At 49.8% G+C, this 21,726-nt stretch overlaps 1 protein-coding gene across 1 annotated transcript; it reads right to left on the reverse strand.

Moving 5' to 3' along the window:
- Positions 1-11,069: 11,069 nt before the first annotated feature.
- On the reverse strand, positions 11,070-15,956 carry SOX4 (SRY-box transcription factor 4). The gene has a single exon (XM_063325807.1). The coding sequence runs from the start codon at positions 15,038-15,040 to the stop codon at positions 13,721-13,723; it is 1,320 nt and encodes a 439-aa protein (XP_063181877.1). The 5' UTR covers positions 15,041-15,956; the 3' UTR covers positions 11,070-13,720.
- Positions 15,957-21,726: the final 5,770 nt, after the last annotated feature.

Below are 21,726 nucleotides of genomic sequence, written 5' to 3' on the forward strand. Positions count from 1 at the left end.
CTGAATTAATAATTCCTTAATTTCAATTTACACACTTGGCTTTGTTAAATGATTAGTGCCTTTAAACCTGAGAAACCAATTATGAGCATGGATGGCCGGATAAGACTGAGATTAGATAGGACTTAATTAGTGCTTTGTTACTTTTCCTAGGTTTGACTGTCACATCAAAATTTTTAATAAAAAAAATAAATCAGACTTACTTAAGCAGAAATCAAAAGGTAAACAGACTTTTACTAAAAAAAACAAAAACAAAACAAAACAAAAAACACCAAGCACCCCTCTCCCCCCAAAAAAGACAACAAAAACCCAAACAAATGAAAACAAACAAACAAAAAGTTTCTGGCAATTTGTTACCTTCTTCATACTTAAAACTACCTTGCCGAAGCAGAATAAGAAGACTAAGAGATTTTACAAAGATCATTTTAGGGAAAGCTTCAAGCAGCTTTTATTTAAGTTTGTCCTTTCATAATTCAAACAATCTACTTTGCATACCTCTTACATGTTTTGGAATATAGTTAGGGCACCTTTGCTGCTTTTAGTTTTATCATATAAGGAGATGAATGTGTGACACCGAGGGTCACACAGACATTCCAAATATTTTCATTCAAAACTCCCTACAGCCACAGTAGCTTCACTACCTTTGAATACTCAGTGGTGAAACAGTCTACGTTCACAAAATACATCCTCTTTTGTCATGAGGATGAAAGGTTAAAAAATTAAATATTTCTTGATTGTCTGGTTGATTAAATCAGCACGTTCAAAATATCCCAGTTAGCAAAGGAAGAATTATATCTTATATACCCAAAGACAGTTAAAAACCCCATAACTGTATTTAAATCTAAAAAAGAAGGTATCACAGAGGTTTGCTGCATTTTTGCCAATTAATAAGTATAAATGCCTTCTTCAGTGACAAAAATTAAATAAATTATACTTCCTGGTACAGCAAATCAAGAACCTTCTCCAACAACCAGGTCTTCCAGGAGAGCACCATGGTAGTGCCAAGACGCACAAAGCAAACAACAGGGATTAAAAGTAGAGGGATCTGTTTTTCCTGTTCAATTGGGCTAAACGTCTTATGAGACGCAGAAATCTGTTTCTAAAGTATTGGAAGACGCAGTGACAGTTCAGCTCACCAACCGCAGACCATCCAGGTAATCTAACAATCAGTTAGGATGCACTCTGCAGAGCACTTTGCCACTAAACTCCATGATGGTGCAGGGATGGAAATAACACACGTTGGTCAAAACCCCTGTTACAAGCTGTCTCCAGCAAGCGCTGAAGCAGGATGCCTTGTCTTTGTCCTGGAAGCTCAGCACGGCTGGTGGCTTTTCCTCTTTCCCACGCTCTCCACTGACACCAGCTTGGATCAAGAAGCCAACATTGACCTTGCAGGAGCTCCTTGTCCTTGGTGTCTTCCTCTTCTTTCTCCTAGCCCAGACCTCAGCTTCACCACACAGTCCTTGGACCCTGAAAGAAGTCTGCGGAGTTTTAAGCAATGTAGCCCTACCTGTTTGGGTGACACGGGCAACTACTGCCCCACTGAAATAACTGATCATAGCTACAAGTCCAAAGTCCACGGCAGATCTACATGTTGCTTTTTAAAAGAAACACAGTCTAAGAAAACTGCTTTTTAGCTATCCAGCATATTTTAACTAACACCCCCTTTTGCTCCAGATTTTATGTATTTTTAATGAAAGTCTAATTACCATCCAAACACAGTTTGAAGCAATGCATGAGTAAAAATAAACAAAATTTAGAAAGTCAGAAAATATTCATTAATTATTTTTCTAGCATGATAAAAATATATAAATTAAAAATCTGTGTAAATACATGTTAACTACTTAAATAGATGCTGACATTGTATGTACATAATGCTCATGGTTAGCGAAAGGAAACACTGAATTACACCAGCCAATGACAATCAACTTTCATTTAGAAAAATACCTAGGAAGCACACATGCAAAACAAGATGAAAATCAATTATTTAAATCAAGGTTTCCAACTTGACAATTTAAATCATGATTAAAATTGGCATTTTAAATGACTTTGATCTAAATCAATCCCCTTGATGGGAAACCAGCCCATTTTGTTTGTCATCATTATTGTTCTCAGAGAACCCTGATGAAAAAATGATTTGTAAATGTGCACATGTGGATATTTCTTTATTAATACACTTTGCTCTACACATTTGCAACTCATTTATGACAAGAAGAGCATTAACTACACCTTAGAGTACCTATGACACAACTCTATTTACCAAGAAATATTATTAAATGAGAATCTTATTTTCTAAGTGGTAATATTTCCCATTCTTTCATAATTTTATTATTATTACAGGACAATTTAGAATTAACTGAGTTTCAGGTCACTATCAGACCTGCCAGTCACAAAGAGAGCCACAAAAGCTTTAGACCTGCCATTTGGCATCCAGCACCCTTCAGAGAAGACTACAAAAACCACATCTGATCTGTAAGGCCACAGGACATCAGGTTCTAAGTTGAGTGCTAGGGTGATGCAGAGTAGCACAAGCACAACTCTCAAACGCTTCCACAGCCCATTTTATCAGCTAGAGATGGCTATAGGCATAGGCCTCTTTGGACTTGCCATTTTAACCTGCCTTCCTGAAGAATGCCATACAGGTTTCTTCATCCTACACACATCCATCATTTTTTACAGAGGGAAGCTGAGGTCCTACAGATACTACATTTCTACAGGTTTTGCAGAGGGAAATGCCCATGAGAAAGGATGGAGGCCTGGGACTCAGCTTAAATGAGCTCCTGAGGGGCAGGTGGGGGTCCCAGGTGGGGCTGGCCAGGGGAACAAGGGCCTGTTGGTGTGCTCCAGGCTTTGCCAGACAGGTTGCAGCAGGGAGCGATGCACCAAGTAGATGTCAGAGAGTTCACCCAGTGGAGCTCTCCTGAGAAATGGACCTGTAGAAACCAGGCTCCATTGGCTCACACAATGATTTGCCAACAGCCTTCCCTCAAAAGAAACTAAAGCCTCAGCCTTTGTCTCTAACGTTGCCTGTGGATAACGAGCCACCCAGACTGCATACTCTGCCTGAATTAACCAAAAATAAAATTTTCCGTCTCCACTGGGCTCTTAAAGCCTTCTTCCTACCTTTTTCTCAATCACTGCCATAAGGCACAAGTTTCTTATTAGTAACCAGCAATAATTATGCTTTACTATCCAGGCCATGCTTTAATAGTATTGTTTTTTTCTAAACTTCTCAAAGTTCACATTACCTTGGGTCCCGACTACTGCAGTAGTTTTTTCTCCCTTCCTCCCACGCATCCAGACTTTCTGATTCAATTACCATTTTCCTGGCCTGTGGGTTTGACCACAATAACCTAATCTGTGCTCTTCTCTCCTGGCCCTCTTTCACAAATAAGCCTATGTCAAGGGTCCAGCACCGTCACCACCACACAATTATCAAGTATCTTACAATTCCCATGCAGCAGCCATTAGTTGGCTACCATCGCCTCATGATCCCAGCTTCTTTTAACTGTTTGCTTGTTATGTTTTGTATTTTCTTTCATCATCAGAAATACTTTGGAAGAGATCCCCGTTTGCCAGTACAAATTTACGCTTGTACTCTTCCAAATCCCTAATTAATACCTGTCTGTTATACCTGCAAAGAACAAAAGAGCAGCTAGCTCAGGCTGCTGCTCTAGTGAGATCAGTGCTGCCAAACCAAATGGTAATATTACTTTGTTTTCTGTTCATATCCATGGCTGCTTTTCTGTCCTACATTTAAACTATAAACAACCTGAAGGGGATCTTCTCTTTTTGTCCTGTACTTCTAGTGCACCAAGGCCATGAGCTGCTGATCTGTGATTAAGGACATCAACACTACATAACAACAACGATGGAGAGGAGAGGAGAGGAGAGGAGAGGAGAGGAGAGGAGAGGAGAGGAGAGGAGAGGAGAGGAGAGGAGAGGAGAGGAGAGGAGAGGAGAGGAGAGGAGAGGAGAGGAGAGGAGAGGAGAGGAGAGGAGAGGAGAGGAGAGGAGAGGAGAGGAGAGGAGAGGAGAGGAGAGGAGAGGAGAGGGACAACACTATGATTTCATTTCTATCTAAGCCTGGAACAATTTGTTAATGGAATTAGGAAGTTTCCTTTATGTAATTATTAGTGAGTACATCAGCCAAGTCGAACTCACAGTGTGTATCTCTCACTGTGATAATACGGTAATGAAATACACCATTTAGATAAGCTGAGCTGGAATTTATGACCCTCCATTTGCGACCAGCTCCAGAGGACTATTGTGCATTTTTAACTCGAGATAGGGAAGCGAAGGACTCCGTTTATATGGCTTCATGTCTGAGTTCTTAAAAGCAAGGAGAAAGCTCAAGCAAAGAACATTTTCACACTTTTTTCCCCCAAAGCTGATCCAAAAGAACAAACCCAGGTATTTTTAAAATACCCAAGTTTCTTCCTTTTTTTGAATGAGAATGTAAAAGTTTATTCTTATTCTGTTACATTACTCTGATTTCTAGAACATCATACATTTTTAATTTATTAATTAAAAAAACCCTTACACCTGGTGAAACAATTACCTTTCAATATGTCTGCTTTTACATATAGGTCAAATTTCACAGCATGAGAAGCTGATCCAAAGGGAAGTCGCATAACAAGATTTTCCAAATCATGTGGGGTCTTGGCCAAAGTTTGCAGGAATACCGGGAGTTAATCTGAATATGCCTATTTCCAGTCTGCTGTTTTATCCACTGTACCACTCATTTCCCTACAGCTAGATCTAGAAATATACATGTGCTTTCATTAGAAAATGACAATCTTGCTTTATTACTAGAGAAAGAAATTATTTTCTGGAACAACTGAATATTTACAGAAAATATGTCCCTCCCTGGAAATTAAGCCCTAAAGTTACGTACAATTAGAGCACACAAGTACTTATGTGTAAACAAGACCTACTTCACATAATATTACATTTTTTTGCCTTTCTTGGTACCCTGAGTAAATCTGAATCGATGACATCACATGAGGAGCCATACCTCAAGTGCCACATTTCTGAATCATACCAGTCCCTAGCATAAATTCTGCCGAGTCTGAAGACATCTGAATTTGTTTTTATAGAAGTAAATCCAGATCCAGGCATTCAAGTCTGGAGAAATGCCCACGTTCCCCTTTAAACTGCCATTCCCTTTGCCACTCACCGGGTCCCACACTGTCCTGTCCTGTGTGACCCACTGTCGTCAGCACACGAGTCACTTTGTGTCCGGTCGATGTACCCTCATTAGTGACCTTCCCACTGCAGCAGTTCCAGCGTCCTGGAAAGATTCAAAGGTTTGCTTCACTTTCTTGAGAGGGGCAGACCATGAGCCGCATGCGGTGGCAAACTCGAGGCAGGCTGCTAAGTCACTCTGTTGTGTTTCCTCTGACACATCAAGAATTTGCCCATTTGAAAGAGGTGGGTGGGCTTTAACCTGAGCACACAGGTTTCGGTGAGTTGCGCCGAGATCACGCGGTCAGATCTTGTCTGGTATCATAGCAATCCCACTTGTTCAAAGCAGTCAACCTCAGCGATAGCCTTTTAAATTATTCAGTTAGATACCAGCTGTTTTCGTTTAGCCTTCTGAAACGCAGTCACAGTTTGTACCCAGCTTTCTGCTACTTTTGAGGCAGACAATGTGCAGAGATACCCTCATCTGTGAGCCTTGGACTAAGCTCAGGGTGATAATGTAGCATGGGTACATCTTGGATACGTCTTAAATTAGATTTGTTTTAATTCTCCTGCCACACCATTAGGCAATGAGCCTTTTGCAAGGCAACGAGATGAATGCTCAAACAGAAGAAAAAGGGCATCTGAGAAGCAGGAAAGACATAATCTTCTGTGTCCACTGAATGGGAATTTACATCTCTGACATAATATTAGCAATAGACCTCCTGAAGAAGGTTAGGAAGACATCCAGGAAGAAGCAAGGTCAGAGAAAGGAATGTAAACTGGAAACTGGGGCTTGGGGGGGGACACTGCAGGAAGAAACCGAGTGAATCACTGAGAGAGCAAAAAAGGAAAGATAAGAAAGACCAGCCAGTATAATGTGCATTTTCTCTAGCATTTTGCTGGCATAGCAGTGCCAAACAGGAGTCAAAGCTCACAGCTCCCCTGGCTGATGCCTGGTCTGAGTTTCTACTTCTACCTAATTCCCATCATTTTGAAAGACCCATACAGGCTCCTCGCAACCAACCTGCCAGTCTTGCTCCTATTTCTGCAAGCCCTTTTCCACCTCTTGTTCAAGAAAGATAATGCTGCCCATGGTAAGGACGGGACATGCAGGGGTGCATGAAGAGACCGGTGAGCACGTGGTAGCTGTCAACAAATGGCGCCAAGGCTTGGTTACAGAGAGCTAACCTCCCCTGGAACAAACCAACAAACGTCACCCCACCAGTAGCCACTGTTATATTGTCCTTGGCTTCAAATAAACTCACTTAAAAGGGAAGAGGTAACAGGAGCCATTGGAGCATGGGGATACTCTTCTGCCGCACCGGAGGAGAATTAAATTTTGCTTGCAGACAACGTGAAGGAGCTAGTAAAGGGGGAGACAGGATGCTAGGAAAAAAGGCATAGGAAGTGACTCAGAATAGTATAATCTAGCCAAAGATGTGTTAGGAAATGTTGCTTAGGCATGCCTATGAGTTATGCCTTAAATCCAGGGGATTTAATTCTGTTGTGGTCTATAGGTTGGTTACTACAAGTTCAGTAAATGCTACTCCTTGCCTTGAGATGCTTACGTACAATGCACGAAAACAGAGCAGTCACTGACTAGGTAATGACTGTGTCCTGAATAAATCGCTTACCTTTTGTGCCATGGCATACCCACCTTGGGGACAATCACATTAATTTTTCTCGTGTTGGTGGCAAAATTCATAGGAGCTCATTCAAGGACCCTGGAGAGGAGAGGTGGAAATGGTGGGAGGTGGATAATCGTTTTTGAACTCTGGCATATCAAGATGATCACAACATGTGTAGACCCAGGAGGTCACACTGTAATACCTTGTTAATGTCTTCAGAGCTTTTCAGAGACCTTTATGGAGTTATCCTAAGTGAAAAATCAACCCTAATATATACATTCAAAAACTAGGTCCAACAGGCAGAATAAAGAGCCCTTGAGAGGTGGGTTAAGCTCTAGCCCGCTACTTTTCCCAGTTTCTGGTGGAAGCAGATGTGGCAGAGAATGGTCTGGCCAGCGTGAAGGCTCTGCACCCACGTGGCTGCTGCTGCGTCACGTATCACGTTAGTGTATGTCACGACAGCTAACGGGGGGGCTGGGGAGGCCTCTAGCCCAGTACTTTCCTTTCTGCTCAGTCAGGCTATTTCTGCTGGACGCATAACAGGGGAGTACGAAGCTTGCAAACGTGTTTAGCATCACTAACTCCCGGGAAGCCCTACTTTGTTTTTGGAAAAGAAAGAAAATACAATACAGTCTGTGCATGCAGTCGCATCACATGCTGCTTCACAAGAAAGGGAAGGAAATGAAATGATACACAGGGGAGGCAGGCCTGATTACTGAAAATTATATATACACTCTTGAGGTGAACAGTCTTCATCTAATTTGCAGGTAAATTAATGATTTACAAAGAAGCATGGTTATTAAAAATAAATTTTAGCGACAGACATATGCAGCCTATTATGGTGATTTTTCATTTAAATCTCCTAGGTCAATTATTTTCTGTATCTCTGTGCACTATGAGATGAACTGATGGAGAAATTGCGAAGAGCTATAAAAATGAGTGGTGCAGCAAAAGATGAAAAAGAAACAAAATTGTCACAATATAGGAATGGACAAAATTATCTATACCAAAGTTAAAATAGAGAATAGAAACTTCATTTTTTCACTGGGCACAGAAACGAATTCACTCAGCATTACCGCAAGACATTGTGGAGGCCACAAGCAAGAAGAGGATGCTGTGGAGGATAGAATAAACTAATGGAGCAGGATGCATGGGTGACAATGACCATGTGTGGCTGTAGAAGTCTCTGGAATGCTGATTACCAGAGGCCAGGTGAAGGCAGAGCAGGGAAGGAGCAGTTTTGCTTTGCCTTGTTTGCTTGAGCGTGGCCGCAGCTGCCCTGAGCAGGGCTGGGGCCTCTCGCACCGGCTGGGGCGACAGGAGGAAACGACAACTACAGCAATCTCGAGTCGGAGATTTCAGGATGCTGTGGAAATACACCTTTTTATAGCCACCCGCCACTCTGGCCCACGTCCAAGAGAGGATCCGGTGTTAGGCAAACCTACAGTCAGACGCCAGTTGCGATTCCTAAAATTCAGTTTTCTTTTAACACAGATCTTCATTAAAAAATCTTTGCCATAAATTTGCTGCCTTTCATATTTGCCAAAGGGCTACTACTTCTCCTCCCAACAGAATTATATTGGAAATGTGGTCCATAGAAAAAAAAAAAAAGGACATTTGGTGTACAAGGAGTACATCCTTGTGTGGCTTAGTTCTGGGTACTTCCTTTAGTGAGAGATTTGCCTTGCTCCATATTGCAGGGAGCAAGGAAAATATGAGTATTTCCCATTTACGTATATATGCACATATGTAATATTGTGTGAATATATATATAATTTAGCCTGACTTCCACAGCTCTCTGGAGGCAACTACTTGTGTCACCAAAAAGTCTCCAGAGAAACAATCCGTTTGGCAACACTGGACTTTATTATAATTGAGAACAAAAACAACGTATGCAGGAAACCATAAAACCCCTCAAGTTAACTGTAGCCAACGGCAAACAAGCCTGGAGTAGGGGCGGCGAGCTGGGCTCAGGCAGAGCTGCAGTCCAAGCCTGCAAGTGGCTGCAGTTTGATGTTGTCACCTGTCCCATCACCACCCTGGCCTTTTTCTTCCCTGATTTTGATCTACGCTCAGTCCCAAGAGCAAATTTATCAATAACCAGACCACCTGGGCACAGCAATGCGCTCAAGCTGGGAGGGTTTGGGTGCACACCTCCATCAGGGTGCCTGCTCGCCTCCCCCACGCACCACTCGTGCAGGGGTGCACCAGCAACCAAGATGGCAAGTCCCAGGGATACACCAAGGCCACAGGCAGAGATATATTTGTCACTGCCCGCATGACATCCTTGTCTCTAAATTGGAGATACATGGATTTGACTGATGGACCACTCGGTGGATAAGGAACTGGCTGAATGGTCGCATTCAAAAAGTTGTGGTCAATGGCTTGATATCCAAGTGGAGACCAGTGACGAGCTGCGTTCCTCAGGGGTCGGTATTAGGACTGGCGCTGTTTAACATCTTTGTCAGTGACATGGACAGTGGGATTGAGTGCACTCTCAGCAAGTTTTCCAACAACACCAAGCTGTGTGGTGCAGTCAACACACTGGAGGGAAGAGACGCCATCCAGAGGGACCTGGACAGGCTTGAGAGGTGGACACATGCGAACTTCATGAAGTTCAAACAGGCCAAGTGCAAGGTCCTGCACCTGAGTTGGGACAATCCCAGGCACAAATACAGGCTGGGCGGAGAATGGATTAAGAGCAGCCCTGTTGAGGAGAAGGACTTGGGGGTGTTGGTTGGCGAGAAGCTCAACGTGACGCAACAACGTGCGCTTGCAGCCCACGAAGTCAACCGTATCTTAGGCTACATCAAAAGAAGCATGGCCAGCAGATCAAGGGAGGTGATTCTACTCCTCTACTTCGCTCTGGTGAGACCCCACCTGGAGTACTGCGTCCAGCTCTGGAGTCCTCAGCACAAGTAGGACACGAACCTGTTGGAACGGGTCCAGTGGAGGGCCATGAAGATGATCAGAGGGGCTGGAGCACCTCTCCTATGAGGAAAGGCTGAGAGAGTTGGGGTTGTTCAGCCTGGAGAAGAGAAGGCTCCAGGGAAACCTTATTGCAGCCTTCCAGTTCCTAAAGGGGGCCTACAGGAGCAATGGGGAGGGACTCTTCAGGAGAGAATGTGGCAATAGGACAAGGGATAATGGTTTTAAACTGAAAGAGGGGAGATTTAGATTAGATGTTAGGAAGAAATTCTTTCCTGTGAGGGTGGTGAGGCACTGGAACAGGTTGCCCAGGGAAGCTGTGGATGCCCCATGGCTTGAAGTGTTCAAGGCCAGGCTGGATGGGGCTTTGAGCAGCCTGGTCTAGTGGGAGGTGTCCCTGCCCATGGCAGGGGGTTGGAACGAGATGGTCTTTAAGGTCCCTTCCAACCCAAACCATTGGTTCTATGATCTGATTTGCAAATAGCCTTGGAAAGGCAAGGCGCAGTATGCAAAGAAGCCAACCAGGAAACTTCCCAGGCAATGGGCGGCGCGGAGCTGCTGATGGGGGATTTTTGCATGGCAAATACAGCACAGGAATTCATGGGGATAAGGCAGGGCAAACATTAACCTCCTGTGCCGGTGGCTTTGCGAAACAGCCGGTACAACAGTCTCTTTTCGTTTGCCGCTCCTTTTTCATGGAAAAGACTTTATGGCTCAAAGCCAGCAGTAAATTAACAGCTAAGTGAAACCATTATGTCAGTGGGACGCTTTAATCGGTTTACAAAACACTATTCAAGGTACGATGCATATTTCGTGGGCAGGAGGGGGAACCGGGAGGCCGAGGTCGAAATCCAAGGGGGTGGGGGGGGTGGTGGGTCACCGGCCTTGGCCCCGGCCGCGACGACCCCCTACCCCCCAGCGGCCAAGCGGGGAGGTGGGTGCAATGGCACACCCCCCTTGGCCCCCCAGCCCATTCACACCGCTAACGGCGCTGATGGCCGGGCGTTGGCAAACGCTTTGCATGAGAAAGACTTCATTAAAGGTACCCCGGATAAACTATTTTGGATGGGGGCGGGAGACGAAGGGGTGGGGGGCAGCGCGGCCCCACTCCCGCCCGGGCCCGGTGGATCGCTCGCTCCGGGCGGCCGCGGTCGCTCCCCAGCCGCGGTTCGGCGCGGCGGCCGGCCCTCCCCCGGCTCCTCCCAGCGGGAGGCCCCCGCTGCCGCCGAGGACCGGACCGGACCGGGCTCCGGGCACCGAGAAAAACCCGCCCGGAGGATGCCGGAGGCGTAGCAATGATGACAAGAGCTGCCCGGTGTTAGGGTTCAGTTCCAGCTGATTTTATTTCCTTCCCGAAGAAAAAAAAAAAAACAACAAACAAACAAACAAACCAAAAAAAAAAAAAAGCGAGGTTATTTACAGAAGGTATATCAACAATCTGACAGGCAGTGAACTTGACATGGTTAGCTGGCATGATCTTTTTTTTTTTTTTTCTCTCTTCTGTCCCAACGTTGCGTCGTGGGTGATCGTTAGACAAAAAAAAAAAAAAATATTCTACACAGCATATTGCACAGGATGGATGACCAAAAAAATAACAAAAAGAACAAAAAAAGTTAAACCCTTAACGGAACCACCTCATTAGGCAGACGTCCTAGTGCCTGTCATGTTATATTAACATACATAAACACACAATCTTCTTTTTTGCTTATTATAATACAGACTTAAATGTACAAAGATGTTTTCACTTTCTTCATCTTAAACACAACAGCTATAAACCTGAATACATATGCTATCATCATGCCATAAGAGACTAAAACAATTATATTTAGCGACAAGTAGAAAGGATTAAATAGTCAAATACAAGAATGAAAAACGCAGTACATAGTGTCGCGAACTCAAACCGGCATTTAGATAGATCCAGTGGTTTAAACGGCACGTTTTTGCTTCTAAAAAAAGTGCAAAAGATGTGGTTTACAAGTTAAAGGTACAGGATCCCTTCTGTGTCAATGCACCAGTTGCTTTACTTCATTTCGGGATAGGTTTCTCCCCAAAACGGTAGCATACAGTGTATACATAACGCCTCCGTCTCCCCCTTCCCCTCCGGCTGCCCCGGCCCCCTCCCGCCCCCTCCCCAGAAAGGCGGGGGGGGGGCTGCGGAGCGGGCGCTGGCGGCGAGGGATGCTGTCACTTTAAGATGCCTGCAGATTGGAGTGTAAACATGGACAAAATAGGGGCTGATTCGTGGGTGTGTGAGAGTGGGTGAGTGAGCGTGAGCGCGCACACGCGTGTGAGATACTAACCAGCGGCCCTGTTGTTAAAATCAGGAAATCCAAACAGCGATTTACACCGATTTACACCCCCTTTATATATTTTTTACAAAAATACACTGAGAAAATAATCAAACGTTTTCATCTCTCTTCTCTTTTTGTTTTTAAAAGTGTCAAAAGTCTACATTTAAATATAAAAAATTAAAAGTTAAAACTCTAGCCCTTCAGTGAAGGAGACATAAAAATGGTGCGGGTAACAACGAGAACTACCAAAAAAGGACAAAGAAATACAAGTCAAAAATGTTTGGCCAGTATAAATACGTCCACTTATAAAATGGCATCCGATTACATTTACAAGGAAAAAAAAACAATACGAGGATGGAGCATCGGTGAGAAAAAACAGTCTTTTCATTTACAGCTATAAGGAACAAACACATACATACTCTGAGAAAAAATTTGGTCCTGAATTTTCTTTTTTAAAGTCCAGCACAGATTTGAGTTGCGTTTGAATCCTTTAAAGAGTTAAGAATGAAAAAAAGCTGGTGATATTTTTGTAGGAATCAAACATAGCGCCATCTATCTGCTTTTATATTATCCTAACACTATTTTTTTAAACTGTTCAACAGTCTTACAGAAATCTTAAAAAGATAGACAGGATAACATGCTATATTAAACCCCACCAGTGAAATAATCCAACACCATCACGATTCTGAGCAAGAAGAAAAAACTACTTTTTTTTTGTATTTTCGGGTTTTTTTGCAAAAGCCATCGCCCTCCATTTCCCCTGTACCACATCATGACAGAAACTGTTCCCATTCGGTCTCTGTTTCAAAACAAGTTTTCAGTGTTCTTGAAGTTTCGGCCGTATTTTTCTCTCTACATATGACATAAGGTGACTGAGAAAAGCGCTGCCGCCACCTCATCTGTACGTGCAAATCCGTTTCAGTTTATTATTATCTTCCCCCCACCGTATTTCCAAGACGGCTCTCAAGCGTAAGTCTGGCTCTTCTCCGCTTAACTAGGATCTCAGTCCAGCACCCAGCTCCATCCGCCTCCTCCTCCTCTTCCTCCTCCTCCCATCATCGTCGCCTCCTCTCGCCGCATGAGAAACCGGGACAGGATTTCTCCCCCCAAACGCGAACCTTGCAAGGGTGGATTTTTTTTCTTTTCTCCTCTTTTTTTTTTTTGTTTTCCAAGCAGTTCTGATCGCTCTTTCGCTGGAAAGCGCGAATGCTCAAGACATCCAGTGTGCGCTCAGCACAATGCATCGCTCCCCCTCCTCTTTATTCGTATAAAGTGGGCAATAACAAAGAACCCAGAGGTGTGTGTGGTTCCCCCACCCCCCGTCCCCCCTTTCCTCTGTCTCTCTTTTCAGGAAATAAAAAAGGAAAAGGAAAAACCCGGCGTTTCGCTCCCGCCAGTCTCTGAAAAAGCAACGTCGGGCTCGTCCCTCGGAAGGGGGTGTGTGCGGGTCCGTCTCCAGCCGGAGGGGGAAGGGAACTGACGGCCCTTCTGCGAGGAGAGGACGATCCCGCTCCCGCCGCCGCTCTCCCCGAGCACAAGAAGCAGTCTCACCAGCCCCTTCCCAGAAAATTATTAAAAAAAAAAAAAAGAAAAAAGAAAAAAGAAAGAAACAAAACCGCCCCGGCGGGGCGGGCGAGTCCTGCCGACAACGCGCGTCCGTGTCTCCTCCAGCAGGGCCCGGCTCTCGCCTCAGTAAGTGAAGACCAGGTTGGAGATGCTGGACTCCAGCCAGTCCCCCGAGATCATCTCACTTACCTCCGGCGTGCAGTAGTCCGGGAACTCAAAGTGCGAGCCCGAGCCGGGCTCGAAGTTAAAATCCAGGTCCCGGTCGAGCACCGAGGAGCTGAAGCTGCCCAGGGACATGCTCTCAAAGCCGGGGCTGGGGTTCAGGTCCAAGAGGTCGTCCTCAAACTCGTCGTCCGACGAAGAGGAGCCGGAGGAGGAAGAGGAGGAGGAGTGGGAGGACGCGGAGGAGGAATGCGCCGTCGAGGGGGCCGGGGAGGGGGCGCGCAGGCTGGTGTAGCTGCGGTGATCCGAGGGCGAGCCCGAGCCGGAGCCGGAGGGCGAGGGGCAGGCGGCCCCGCCGCAGTCCCCGTCGGGCCGGCCCGCCCCGCCGCCCCCCTCCTCGTAGAGGCTCAAGGGGTCGCCGGCCTCCGCCGAGCTGCTCAGCGTGGGGCTGCCAGGCACGGCGCCGCCGGGGGAGGCGGAGGCGGCCGCCGCCTGCCCGCTGCCGAAGACGTAGACCCGCTTCAGCTTCTTCTCGGCCAGCGGCTTGCCGGGGCCCGGGGGGGCGCCCGCCGCCCCCCGGGGCTTGTACAGCGCCTGGTGCTCGGGCGGCAGCAGCGCGGCCGGCGGCTCGCCGGGGAAAGGGGCGGCCTTGCCGCCCGCCGCCGCCGCCTTGCCGTGGGGCTTGCCGCCCGCGCCCGCGCCGCCGCCGCCCGCGGGGGAGGGTTTGGAGCCGCCGCCGCCGCCGCCGCCCTTCTTCGGGGCGGGCTTGGCGGGGGCCGCCGGGCCGCCGGGACCGCCGCCCGCGCTGCCCCCGCCGGCGCCGCCCCCGCCGCCCTTGTCCGCCTTGTCGCCGGGCTTGGCGGAGCTGTTGCCCGACTTCACCTTCTTCCTGGGCCGGTACTTGTAGTCGGGGTAGTCCGCCATGTGCTTGAGGCGCAGCCGCTCCGCCTCCCGGATGAAGGGGATCTTGTCGCTGTCCTTGAGCAGCTTCCAACGCTTGCCCAGGCGCTTGGAGATCTCGGCGTTGTGCATGTCGGGGGACTGCTCCATGATCTTCCGCCGCTCGATCTGCGACCACACCATGAAGGCGTTCATGGGCCTCTTGATGTGCCCGCTGGGCGTCTTGCACCAGCTCGGGTCGTCCGCCTTGCCCCCCGTGGAGGCGGTGGAGCCCGGCGTGGGGGAGGAGGCGATGCCCAGTTCGATGCCGGCCCCGGAGTCGGAGGTCTCGGCGGCCAGCAGCGCCTCCGTGTTCTCCGCCGTGTTGGTCTGCTGCACCATCGCGGCGGCGGCGGCGGCGGGGGGCTCGCCGGGGCTCAGCGCCGCTCCGGCGCGGGGCAGGGCGCGCAACTTCTCACAGCGGCACCGGGGCGGCGCAGCCAGCCGCGCAGCCCCCCGCGGCCGCGCCCCCGCTCCCCGCACCACTTGTACTTCCACACCGGCGCCCGGTCCCCGGCGGCGCGGTCCTCTCCCCCTCGAGGCGACGGCGGCAGCGGCGGCGGGGCCGCCCGCGGTCAGACAGAGTTTCTGCAAAAGCAGCGCCGCGAGCCGCCCGTCCAAGTTTGCTTTTTTTGTTTTCTCTTGGAGTGTTTTGGGCTTTTTTTTTTGTTTGGTTTTTTTTTTTGTTTTGGAGGGGGGGTGTGTCGGTCTGCTTTTTTTTTTTTCTCTCCTCACCACCTCGGGTGTCCCCCCCCTCCCCGAAGCAGCTGGTCCAGTTCACAAGTGCTTCCCGCCGGCGTTTCAAGGCGAGCAGCAGGGCGCCGGCCGCCGAAAGTCTCTCAAGCGCTGGGCACGGCCAGCGCCACCCGCCGCGGGGGAGGGGGGCGGCGGCGGCGCGCCCCCGAAGCCCCGGTTAAACCCCGGCTCCAGGACTCGTGGTGGCGGTGGCGGCAGGGTCGGCGGCCACGAGTTTGTGCAGGTAGGATTTTGGTAGATGCGAGGTTACTGAGCGAAAAGAAAAAACCCTCAGGAAAAAAAAAAAGAAAAAAGAAAAAAGGTAAAAATAGTAGTAATTAGAAAAAATCGCCGAAGAAAAAAAAAGAAGAGCGCTCGTGCATGAACGAGTGTGTACGTCCCCGGCAGGAAGAGCGGCGAGCCGGGCGCTCAGCACCGTCCTCCCTCCTCCTCCTCCTCCGCCGCCGGTGCTGCCGGTGCTCCGCGCCCGCGGAGCCGCCGCCGCCCCCCGCCGCCGACCCGCGCGCCCGCCGGGCGATGCCCCGCGCACCCCCGCGCGCCGCGCCGCCCCGCGCGCGCCGCGCTCCGCCGGCTGCAGCTGCGAGCGGACCCCCCGCGCCCGCCCCGCGCGCCCCTTTATCCGTTCGCAGCCCGCCCCGCGGCCAATCGCCGGCTGTATCCAACGCCTCCGCGCGCCAAGCCCCGCCCGCCGCCCGGCCATTGGCGGCCGCCGCCGCGCGGTAATAATGGGCGCGTGCAATGAGAAGCGCCCGCGCTGACCTCATTCCCCGGCGGCGGGGCGAACTCCTTCTTTTTTTCTTCTTTTTTTTTTTTTTTAATTTTTTTTTTTTAAAGGGGGCAAGGAGGGGGCGGGCCCTCGCGCGCCCCGCCCCGCCCCGCGCCCCGCCGCGCACGTGCCCGCGCCCCCCCCCCCCCCCAACACCCACCCTCCCCTTTCCTCCCTGCCGGGGAAAGATTAGAAAATCGGTAAAAAAAATAGCCATAATATAAATAATTTTTTACAAAAAGGGGAATGGGGGAATTAAGCCGGCCCGCCCCGACGCGTGGTGCCCGCGGGGGTGGCGCGGCCGCGGGCGGGGACACCTGCCCGCACAAAGGGACGGGGGGGCTCTTCGCTGCCGCACGCCCGGGGGGGCTCCGAGGGCACCCTCGCGGCCCCCCCCGCAGTGTCACGGAGGGCCCGTCACCCCCGCAGGAGCGGCCGCGCCGCGCCGCCGTCACGCCCCCCTCCGCCCGGGAGTTGGAGCGGCGGCGGCGGCGGGGGGTGGGACGGCGGGCACGGCCGGCACCTCCCGCGGAGCGCCGAGCCCCGTACGGGCGGCGGCGTTAATTAATCGCTGCCACCCATCCCACGCTCCCCCCACCCCCGCGTCGGGGGCGGGGGGGAGAGGCGCTGCCCTCACCGCCCGTTCACCCCGCGCTTCCCCGCCGGCCGCTCCCGCACGCCACAGCCCCGACCGACCCCGGGGGAAATGTGTGCGGCTGGGGGGGCGGCACGGCCCCGCCCCGCCGGGTCCCCCGGGAGCGGGAGGGGCCACGGGGGGAAAGAAGCGGTGCTCGGCCGGCGGGCAGGTACCGGCCTCACGGTGCGGGGGTGCTGCCCTGGCGGTACCCGCCCTACCCCGCGTCCCACCGAGCAGAGACAGCCCCCCCCCTCCCGCCCCGCCTTCGGGGGCCGGATGCGGGCCGGGGGTTGATGTTTCATCTCCTTTCCCCCTTCCTCCGCCCCGCAACGATCCATAGCGAAGGGAAACAGCGCAGCGGCCGTGTGTGCCGTGAAGCAGCCCTTGAGGCCCCGCGGCGTCAAAAAAAAACCCAAACCCCAACCCCCAGATAAAGGCTATTAAAAAAAAAAAAAAAAAGGGCAGCGTTACTCCCCAAATATCGCTCACATCGTTCATCAGACCCGGGACAAAAAAGGCTGTTAGGCGAAACAGCTGTGAAAATTTTTGTTCCACACACCACCAGTTAAAAACACTTTTTAAATCAGAAAAAAAATAATATGGTTGGAAACAGCTGAAATGTCTAAGAAAGCAGTCTAAAAATAAGTTACACATTTTTGCAGGAATATTTTATGGTAGGGTCCTTTAGCGGAGCTTCTAGCTGGTTTGAGAACAAGCTTTGAATATTAAGATCCCACGTTGGCCTGTTGTGACGCCCTGAGAAAAATCCTGGATTCCTAATACCTCCCTGGGCAGGTCAGCTACATTGTGGAGAGCATTTACAAAGATACAACTTAAATGATCTCTTTGGTTGCAAAAATAATACATTGTTTCCTCTTTCAGCCTCTGCTAAGCATTGGATAAAATATTGCTTTCTGCTAGGTTGACGACATCCAGTGACATCAGCGGAGCTTCTCACCTTTACACTTTGTGAGTAGTAAATCACACTATGTTTTTCCCCCCGCAACGACAAGGCTGACATCAAATCTGTCTGCCCTATACCACCAGTTCTTATAGAAATGGAGGCTCGCAGTGGTTTTGGTGCCAGGAGTAAGGACTGGGCTTATTTACACTCCCGGTATTTACGTGCAGCGGTATGAAAAACCGCTTTTCAGGAGCAGTCAGTAGCTTCTGGCTGCTTCACCTGTTTGCGCAGTATCCAAAAGGATTTCAACCCCCGACTAACATATTTTAAGTATAAATATCAATTTGTTAAAACTACAAGGCAAGTGAGATATTCTCATGTTTCTACACACAGGTTAAAGCAGAACAAATAAAAACTAAGCTGACAGGCAGAGGGACAGAAAGAAAAAGCTTTAGAGAAAAAAAGCTTTTCACTCAGTTGTGTTATGGTGTGCACGGTCTTGACCGCCATGAACAAAAATTATCTCCAGGTGGGTTTGGTGTTATCTTTGTGAAAGCAACCACTCGATTTAATCTTGGTTCAAAAAGTGTCTATGTGGGGTGGACAGAAGAGTATTATTTCCTGAACGAAATCTTTACAAAAGCGCAATTTAGAAGTGCTTAATCAAGCACTTGTAAGAATATGATGTGAAACTCTATAAAAGCATTTTATTACAATTTCTTGGCTGTTTCCTTGAAGTTAATTGCTTCCACGCCTAATCCTCCAATGCTGAAGGGAGTGAAAGTGCCTTCCGGCTCCCCAGATTTTTAAACCTAGGTGTAAAGCGTGAGCATTCGGCTTCTATCCGAAACGCAGTTTTAAGAGCGCTGGCAAAATTTCTCCGCGTTTTACGACTTAAAAAGCCTCGAAAAAAACTTCATTCCATTTCCTGCAGGCTTTGTGAGGCCGGGGCTGCGGGAAGGGACGCGAGGTGGCAGCGCTGAGCCTCTTCTGCCAGACGTGGGAAAACGCCGAGCTATCGGACCCGGGATATTTATTTATTTAATTATTATTATTATTATTATTTCCCCATGGTTCTACTGAGCAGCACAGCGCTGCAAGTTTCTAACTGCAATTCAGTAGGCTTCCATGCGAAAGAGCGGCAACGCCGCCACATTGACCTGCACGCCGCTGAAACACTTCGCGACTGACCGTCCACCTCACCAGGGGAAACTAAGGGCACGGTCATTAGTAACACCATTCTCACACCTACGGCGGAGAAGCGGAACCTGCGGTTCGCCTTCCGCGTAGGGGGGTGGAGGGGAGAACGTGTTTCACAGGGCTTGTGCCGAGACCACTCTTCTGGACGAACCCGCAGCAGCGCTGGGCACTCACGGGCACTGATTCAAGGGTTCAGTCAGACCGCAGTCCCCTCCGCTTAAAATGTCTTAAGAACACGCAGATTTAGCATCGCAGCAGATTTTTATTCCCCCCCGGCCTTCTCGCTCTTACACTGAGGATTACCAGCGCTCAGGCTTATTTAACTGCAGCCCTTGCAGCTGATCTTTTTCCACACCCCCAGCTCTCGTGGGCTGTGAGAAAAGCTTCGGAGCCGGCTCCGGCTGAGCTTTCGGGAGGCGAACCTGCCCTCCCGCCCAGCGTGTCGCGGCGTGCCCGCCCCCGCCGGCACGGAGCGCTCCCCTCCCCGCAGGGCGCGGAACCCCCGCGGCTCCACCGGCCGCCTCGTACCCCCGGCAGCTTCCTGCGCGGCTCGCCCAGCCACCGGGGAACCGGCCGCCTCACCCCTTCCGCCGGGGTGCGCGGGTTAATTAACACGCGCGTTAATTCCACGCTGCTACCTGAGCAGGCGCCCCCACCGCGCCGCGCACAAAGCGCACCCCCCTCTCCCTAACCACCCGCCCCTTGCCCAGGGCGGCTCCCACCCCCAGCGCCTCCGCGCCCGCGCAGCGCGGCCCTGTCCACGAACGGCGAAAAAAAACACGGGTGGGCACAACCCTCTTCCCTCCGCCGTAGCCACGGGGCGGCCCCAAACGCTTCCAGCCCGCGCAACGATCAACCCCGCCCCCCCCCCCCCTTGTAGGGGATGTGCTGCTCTCCGCGTCCACCTCACCCTCCCGCCGCGGAAAACCCGCTGCGGAGCGAGGTCTTCGCGGCGGGGCGAGGGCGGGCCTCGGCGCCCCCGCGGGACCGAACCCGCGTGGGGCGTGTTCTCCTGCAGGGCAGGAGCAGGGCCCTCCCCCGGGCGCCTCCGGGGCGGGACAATCAGCAGGTCAGCGAGCCACCCGCGAGGAAATGCTGCGGCTCATTTAAGGCGATTCCCGGGACATCTTGCTCCCCGTCACCCTGTGACAGGCGTCCACACGGTGGGGAAAGGAGGCATCTTATTTTCCTTAAAAAAAACCCCCAACCCCTATTACTTCTGAGCAATTTCTGCCTGCGACCGAAATCCACATATCTTTTGCCTTGACATTCTGTGCCGCATCTTAAATGTGCGCCTCAGGGTGATTTTAGCCTTCTTGAATTGCAAAGGACCAGGCCACAGCAGAGGTACGCTGCTGAAGAACACCTTCCCCACCATCTTTCTGTTGCCCGTTTTGATCCAAGGAAAAAAAAGTTAATGAGATACTTGCCATGAAGGGGGAAAAAAGTCCCGGCTTTCAAAATAACATGACGATAGTGGATTTTCATGATCAAAGAAGAGCGTGCTTAAGGATCAGAGGTGTAAACTGAGACATGAAAGCGGGCCCTCCTTCTCCGTCCTGTTTGCAAGAAGAAAACTCCATTGTACAATTGCATGACTCCGATTCACAGCGTACCTTTATTCAGCGTGATTCATAAACACTTTGAACTCTCCCCGATAGCTTTGTTGAGAAGAACATTTATTACTGGGAAGTGTTTTATAGAGGGTATTATTTACTTAGGAGTGAAAAATCTGTTGCCTAAAGTTGTACGGTATTGTTTCTTTCAAAAACGTATGTTCACTTACATTTTACTTGAGTGCAAGCCTTCACATAGATCCCCAGTGCTCTTGTTATGAGAACGCCAAGACATTTCTAGCTTATTTAATCCAACAAGCAGGTAAGAAGCCATTTGCGTATACACATTTATATTAATTCAGATATTAATCACTTATATGGAAATGTTTGGTTTGGGAAGGCAGAAACACTTCTCCAGAGATTTTTAATAAGAAAATATGATAATACCTTCTCTCCTTTATCCACTTTGGTGACTTTTTAAGTTTAAACTTGTTCTCTAAGAATAACACAAGTTCAAAAAGCCCTGTTAAAAAAAAAATGAAAAAGAAACTTGGAAAACACATTGTTTGCATTTGCTTAAAAGGAGAATTGCAACCCCTATCCAATCCGGTACGATTTAGTAAACTTTTTTTTTTTAAAAAAGAAAAAAAGCTTTGTATAAGAAAAGCTTTTACTTCATTTTTAAAGCTGTTTTGGCAAGCCTTTTCTGCAAAGTGAAAAGCTGCGTAGCCACAAGGTTGAAGAGGAATTACCGGTCTGCTGCATATGTAGCAGCAGATTGCATATTCATGAGCTGCAGCTGCCGTGAAGGCCACCCCAGGAAGAGCAGCCCAAGAGGAGAACCAGTGGAGGGGAGCAGCGGCTGGTGGGTGCCTGCAGCCAGCCCCCCTGGCAAGGCTCAGCCCTTCTCCCTGCAGGAGGACCAGGGAAGGAGTGCCCCGCTCCTTCGGACCACCGATCACACTTTTTGAACGTGCTCCTCCACTCTGGATCTGTCCCTTAGGCTCCCTCCCAGCCACCTGTACTCGTCCTTCCTGCTTGCTCTCGCCTTCCCCTGCCTTCTCCTCGCTACCGCTCTCGTAACGTTCCCGCTCATCTTTTCCTGCCATCTCTACGAACAAGCAAACAGCTGCGAGAAGACAGTTTGCCAGAAGCCCACAGACTACCAAGAATGAAGTAATGTTGCCGCCCACTTCCACAACACCATGA

This window comes from Chroicocephalus ridibundus, chromosome 2, assembly GCF_963924245.1.
Source record: "Chroicocephalus ridibundus chromosome 2, bChrRid1.1, whole genome shotgun sequence".
Classification (NCBI taxonomy): Eukaryota; Metazoa; Chordata; class Aves; order Charadriiformes; family Laridae; genus Chroicocephalus; species Chroicocephalus ridibundus.

Coding starts and splice junctions, on each gene's coding strand:
- SOX4 (XM_063325807.1), bottom strand. CDS start 15,040: ATGGTGCAGCAGACCAACACGGCGGAGAACACGGAGGCGCTGCTGGCC.